A 6,216-nucleotide genomic window follows, 5' to 3' on the forward strand; every position below is an offset into this window, starting at 1 on the left:
ATAAAAAATTAAAACGATTCGGCCCAATGTTTGTGCTCATGTTTCGTGAACAAGATCTTCATAACTTACTTCTATTTTAGGCATACATCCTCACATTGCACTCCATAACATGAATATGATTTTTTGATTCATTATATTCCACTATTTAATAAACTTCCAGTTCAATCACCAAGAAATTCGATTAATGAAACTAAATAACTAAATATAGCAAAATTTAAAACAAAGTAACATACATTATATGTGTTTAGCAGAAAAAGTTTGGAGGGCAAACTCAAATTTTTTCCCACAATTTTGCTGTGTGCCAACAATCAAGCACTCGGCAAAACATTATGGCACACGTCAAAATTTGGGTTTGCCGTGTGCTCCTTTCAGGCCCACGGCAAGAATACAGGTTTGCTGTGTGCCAAACTTTTGGCGTGTGTTTCTTTAGCTTAGCTGGCTCACGACAAACGGCCTCGTATGCCGTGTGCAATTTTTTCGCCGTGCGTTTTGCAGAGTGGCACATGGCAAAAACATCATTTGCCGTGTGCCTGAATTTTGCCGTGTGCTGTTTTGGCCTGCACACGGCCAACTCTACGTTTGCCTTGTGCCCGAGGTTAAGCCCACGACAAAACTCTGGGCACACGGCAAACACACAGTTTCCAGTAGTGTACGAGCATGTTTAGATATTAGTGGTAATAGTTACCTAGCTAATAGCTATTAGCACACATTAGGAGTCTCCGAACAGCTAGCTAATAAACTACTCTCTTTGTTCGAAATTATAGAATGTTTTATTTTTTCTTGATACCTATCATTTATGTAACGAAATTTTTGCTAATATGGCACCACGTACGTGGCAATGCCGTGTCAGTGTCGAAAGTTAGCGTGGCATGTTTGAGATTTTGGATGAATCACTTAACAAAGTTTAGGGATCCAAACGAGAGTTCGAGGATTTAGGTAAAACTGCGGGATAAGTTTAGGAACTCGGAGTGTAATTTAATCTTTTGAAATTATAGATCACTTTAGTTTCATCCTAAATCAAACTATCTAATTTGATTAAATTTATCAAAAGAAATTGAACAACATCTACAACGTCAAATTAGTTGTATTAAATTTTCCTTGCATCAGAAATGCTTATCATGTTCTACGCGGCTACGCCCATACGGCTATACAGGTCCATCGATCAAAATATGGGTATATACTATATTAGGGCAACTTTAATGTTTGGAACATGAGATAGTGCTAGATCAGGTTACGTCATGATTACTAATTTAGCAAAATTTGATCGAGTGTATTGCATCCTGTTGCACCTCACTAATAGACTAAGTTGGGGTCCACAAGCCGTACCTTTTTCAAAAATCGTAGCTTTTCCATCCTCTCTTTTCCCCAGGTGCCACAATAGGATACCTGTCATACCAGTGCAAGCAACTGCTAAGATAGCACCTTTGGTCTAATATATTGCACCCTCCTGTTTCTCTCTTTTTTTCCGGGCACTCTCTTAGACACAAGACGTTGGAGTTGCCCTTATTATTTTGGGTCAGTTGGATCCATGCCACTACAACTTCTTGAAATTGAATTTCATGTTGAAATCCATGCCATTGAGTGGCATGATTTTGAACATGAAACCCAATTTCACGGAGTTGTGGTGGCATGAATCAAATTTTCCCTATTCTCTTTCTTGATAAAATATATTTTGCCTTCAACATAAATTTTGCCCCAATGATCAAATATATTTTGGCTTCAACTTATAATTGGCCTCGTTGGATAGTATAGCTACCATCGCGCGATTGATATGAACCCGTGATTTTTGAGTTCCAAAAGGAAAGAAAACATTTCAAAAGGGGGGAAGAGAAGCAAGAAAGAAAAGTCGCCTCCCACAGAGGCGCATCGCTGACATCCGCGCTCACAAGGGTCGTCGAGTTCTCGAGTGGAGTAGCCACCGGTCGTCCCCAACGTCAGGCGGCGGCGATGGCGGCTCCTCCCGCGCCGCCCCACGCCGCCGCGAGCCCCCGCGCGGCGCGGCTGCCCGGCGCCGCTTGTCCGCGCCCGTTGAGAGCCGCCGGCTTCTTCCCCTCCCGCCGTACGCGCCATCCATACCCCCCCCCCCCTCCTCGCCATCCTGTTGGACTCATCCTTCCTCCTCTCGTTTCGCTTCACGCAGCGCGGCCGGCGGCGCTGGCCGCACGCGCCGGCGCGGGGCCCTCGCGGTGCCTGGCCGCCCCCGCCGCGGCGCACCGGAGCAAGCTGATGGGGTCGCTGACCAACGCCGAGGGGCTCAGGTTCGGAGTGGTGAGTCCAGTGCTGCTCCAGAAGCTCCCATTCCCCCTTCGGAACACCGATGGGACCTTTAGGAACAAAAGCCACGGATTTTCCACTGTTGTGCTTACCGACACTGATGTTCTTCAGAAAAGCAGTGGCTTTCCTATTACCTTCGAACGCACAATTGACAATTCAGTAACTTTATGGTTCGTTATGGACTTTCAGGTTGTGGCAAGATTCAACGAGGTTGTTACAAACTTGTTGCTGCAGGGAGCCCTGGAGACATTCGAGCGGTACTCTGTCAAACCAGAAGATATAACAGTACGCATCTCCTCTCTTCTGGTTAAGTTGAAGCTGTTCATCGAATATTTTACATGTAACATTGCACCTGATTTTGCTTTTTATCACCACTCTGAAATACTAGCATGACTATCGACCGAAGTGTATAGTCACCCTCCCTCTTTAGTGTTGGCATAGAGTTGGTTTTCAGCTTTTGTCATTAAGGACACATGAGCTTTACAAACAACTACTTTTGATGGCTAATGTACTTGATCGGGTCAACATTTTTAATTTCTAAAATCCTACCCTTTGTTTATTTGATTGTCACATTTACTATTCCTGAATAGCAGAGTAATGTAGTTTGTCAAGGCCCAAAAATTATCATTGCCAGTTTCCTCTGGACCAACCTTAATCCTAATCACAACTATGGCAATATAACTGATAGATAGCTAGTTCATTTATGGTCTTTTCGCTGTGAGTTATTCGTCTACATTTGATGAATGTCATGTAGCATGCTGTATGCTTAATAGTAGATGATCAGCATTACTAAATAATTTAATTATTTATTATACAGAAAAATGTCTTCAAATCTAGAGTGATATGCACTTGAATAGGAGTGCTGCTCCCCAAACATATAGAATCTTTGTCATAAATAGCACATATAAAGCCATAGCGTATAAAAAATTTAGGCTTCACCTGCACCATGATTTTATACAGCATTAATCATGAGCTGCATAGTTATGTAATATGTATGCTTCTAAATAGTTCCAGAAACTTTTGGAGAACACATTTTTTACTCAGATTCAAATCATTGTTTAGGTTGTTAGTGTTCCTGGAAGCTTTGAAGTTCCTATAACAGCACAACAGCTTGGGAAGTCTGGAAAATTTGATGCGGTTCTATGCATTGGAGCTGTGGTGAGTTGATCAATTTCATATCATTTCCATATTACGCACTTGAAATTTACCCATTTTTCTTTTGATGTTCAACAAGCATGTTGCCAAGGTAGTAAAGTAGTGTTGATGGACTAAGGGTTATTTTCCTGATACTGTAGCAACCGCTTGTATCCCCTCTAATTTGACATTATTCATCGCTTTGAAGTTTGAACTGTGTAAGGTGAACAATTCTTTCTTTTTGAGCTTTTGTGGACTACCCTTCGAACATTTTCTTGAGATGATCCTTCTCTTTACATTGAGCTACGAAAAGTTGCATCCGCCTGTCAATGAGAACCGAGAAAACATCAAGAAGGAATTTCATAAGCCATTTACTGCTGTCAATCTGCTTCTTACTTCTGAAAATGTCTATTGAAAGTGTGTGACTTGTACAGATATCTTCTTGTTCTTATCACCCATGCGAAGTCTATAACCTCTGTGACAAATAATGATGTTGAACTACATAATTGTATCCACTTTTAGTCCTTTTAATAACACTTATTTTGATGCTCATGTGATGCCAAATTAAACCTATATTTTGCAAATCCATTATTAGCACTTATTGCAAACCCATTGTTAGCACTTATCTTTAGCTGGTTCTTTTTTATTTTGAAAGTCTTCCTGAACAATGGTTTGCAGATTAGAGGTGACACAACCCACTATGATGCTGTTGCAAACTCAGCTGCATCAGGGGTACTCAATGCTGGATTATCTGCCAGTATGTTGTTTTCAGTTCTTGCCTCATGTATCATGTAGTAGCGAACTTGATTCTCTACTATTGTTTTTGGGTAATTCTAAGTTGATTCTTTTTTCTTATTGATTTTAAGTGCTAACAAGGTTGTCTAGCAAGTTGAATAATGGGCTGTTAAGCTTTTTTTTTTCGAGAATGGCTGGTAGGCATATTCGAACATCTAGTGAAACTTTTTGATATGTTTAATCGTTGTTTTTCAACAAATACATATATAAGATACAACAAACCCATTTTGCCCAAGTTAGTGGGTTAGGTTAATATACTGTATTGTGCCCAAGTATGTGTCTAATTGACTGAAGATATATACATAGCTTACAGAAATATATGGGAAATATACTGATATGATGCATAACTAGCATGGGACTGGACATGTTAGTTATATGGCTATATGACTTAGCTATATAGTTGGTGCTACCAAAAAAAAAAAACTTTACAACATTCAGTGAAACTTTTGCAGTGCACTCGTCTTGTTATGGTGGTTAATTTTAGTTACCAATCAGAAATTCATATCAGTTATGTTTTTAATGTGATGCAGGTATTCCTTGCATATTTGGTGTTCTAACTTGTGAAGACATGGACCAGGTAATTCATGGTTTGATCATGTATATGTATACTTCTTTATCAATTTTTCCATGCTGCTGGATCCTGGGATCATTCTCAACAGTCACTGCATATCTTGCCCACACCCCCATGGCCCCATGGCCCCATATATCCAGAAACTTGGTGTTTCTTTAGGGCTGTGTTCAAACCTTTTGTTTTGAAAATTTTAAAATCTCTGTTATGTCCATTTTATGTGTGCTTGAAGCCTTGAACATTTTGAGTCCAAATTTTTTAGCCAGTAGGAACCGATAAACAGCCAAGAACCAAGTTCTTTTGTCTAGGACCAAAATGCCATGGTCCATGTTTCCAAGCCCTACGCTAACTATTCTGAGGCGCCGCACTATTTGTCCATGCTAGTAGCAGCAATAGTTACTTTTTCATGAGTAAAGTAGTGCCAAATTCAGTACAATTGGGCAGGCTAAGAAAGTTTCATGTGAATAATGTGCCATTTTGTTTGATTATCTGACCACTTTTCAAAACCCGTGCACTGTTTTGCTTCTTATAAAATCCTTGCTGAGAAAATGTGTGCAAAATCAAATGTTGCAGGCGCTAAACCGGGCTGGTGGCAAGGCTGGAAACAAGGGCGCTGAAGCTGCTATCACTGCTGTAAGTATTTTTTTTCTCATTCAGATATCAAATAAACCTGGATTCATAATCATCCTGCGACAAACTCCCTTCTGCAGATTGAGATGGCCTCTCTGTTTAGGCATCACTTATGCTGAAGCTCCGTTCTGGTTTCTGCAAGGAGACAAACCTCTCCGATAGTCTTGGCTAGTAGGTTTTTTTTTTGCAACAGTCTTAGGGTTTAGGCTGCTGTTCTAATGTCCAGATCTGTTGTTCCGGGTGCTGATTGGTTGCTTCCTTGATCCCTTCCATATGATCGGCAAAACACACGTTGTTTGTCTGAAATTCTGGCGCTACAAATCATTGTCACAAAGTAGGAAACATGGTCATGGATAAAGCTGCATATATTTACTGTCTTTTTTTAATGGATAGACGAGAATTTTGTACTGTTCGTGACTTCATGAGTAATTTTTTTACTTGGTACTACGCAACTACTACCCAAGTAGAAACAGCTGGGAGGCGCTGCCCTGCGCGCAAGGCCCGGCGCGTGCTGGTGGGCGCCGTCCCGGTCGCCGAGCCGATGCCACTGCAAGGCCCTCGTGTATAATTTGGCGCCGGGCTGTAGGCAATTTGGCGCTGGGTGGAGGCGAGGGCGGCGCTGCTCATCGGCGGCAAAGCTGCTACTGGTGACTATCTTGTGTGTTTTTATATGTATATAGCAAAATGCCCGTGCGTTACAACGGAAGAAAAAAAATCTCAGTCAACATCTTGTCTATTTAATATGGCTGAAAACTTCTTCTGCAAGAAATAAAATTAATGAATGTTCAACATTATAAGTAATATAATGGTATATT

At 41.0% G+C, this 6,216-nt stretch overlaps 1 protein-coding gene across 2 annotated transcripts; it reads left to right on the top strand.

Moving 5' to 3' along the window:
- Positions 1-1,677: 1,677 nt before the first annotated feature.
- LOC120699767 (6,7-dimethyl-8-ribityllumazine synthase, chloroplastic-like) lies at positions 1,678-5,810 on the top strand. Of its 2 annotated transcripts, none has more exons than XM_039983841.1 (8): positions 1,678-2,059; positions 2,141-2,268; positions 2,464-2,559; positions 3,337-3,432; positions 4,087-4,165; positions 4,734-4,780; positions 5,345-5,404; positions 5,505-5,810. In XM_039983841.1, the coding sequence occupies exons 1-8, from the start codon at positions 1,948-1,950 to the stop codon at positions 5,571-5,573; spliced, it is 687 nt and encodes a 228-aa protein (XP_039839775.1). In that variant the 5' UTR covers positions 1,678-1,947; the 3' UTR covers positions 5,574-5,810. The 2 variants fall into 2 exon arrangements, with proteins under 2 accessions (XP_039839775.1, XP_039839776.1); XM_039983842.1 differs by having other exon boundaries at positions 1,686-2,059; positions 5,482-5,810.
- The last annotated feature ends 406 nt before the right edge of the window (positions 5,811-6,216 follow it).

Source organism: Panicum virgatum, chromosome 3K, assembly GCF_016808335.1.
Source record: "Panicum virgatum strain AP13 chromosome 3K, P.virgatum_v5, whole genome shotgun sequence".
NCBI classification, from domain to species: domain Eukaryota; kingdom Viridiplantae; phylum Streptophyta; class Magnoliopsida; order Poales; family Poaceae; genus Panicum; species Panicum virgatum.

Coding starts and splice junctions, on each gene's coding strand:
- LOC120699767 (XM_039983841.1), top strand. CDS start 1,948: ATGGCGGCTCCTCCCGCGCCGCCCCACGCCGCCGCGAGCCCCCGCGCG. Junction 2,269..2,463: donor AGGGGCTCAGGTTCGGAGTG/GTGAGTCCAGTG, acceptor ATGGACTTTCAG/GTTGTGGCAAGATTCAACGA. Junction 4,166..4,733: donor CAATGCTGGATTATCTGCCA/GTATGTTGTTTT, acceptor AATGTGATGCAG/GTATTCCTTGCATATTTGGT.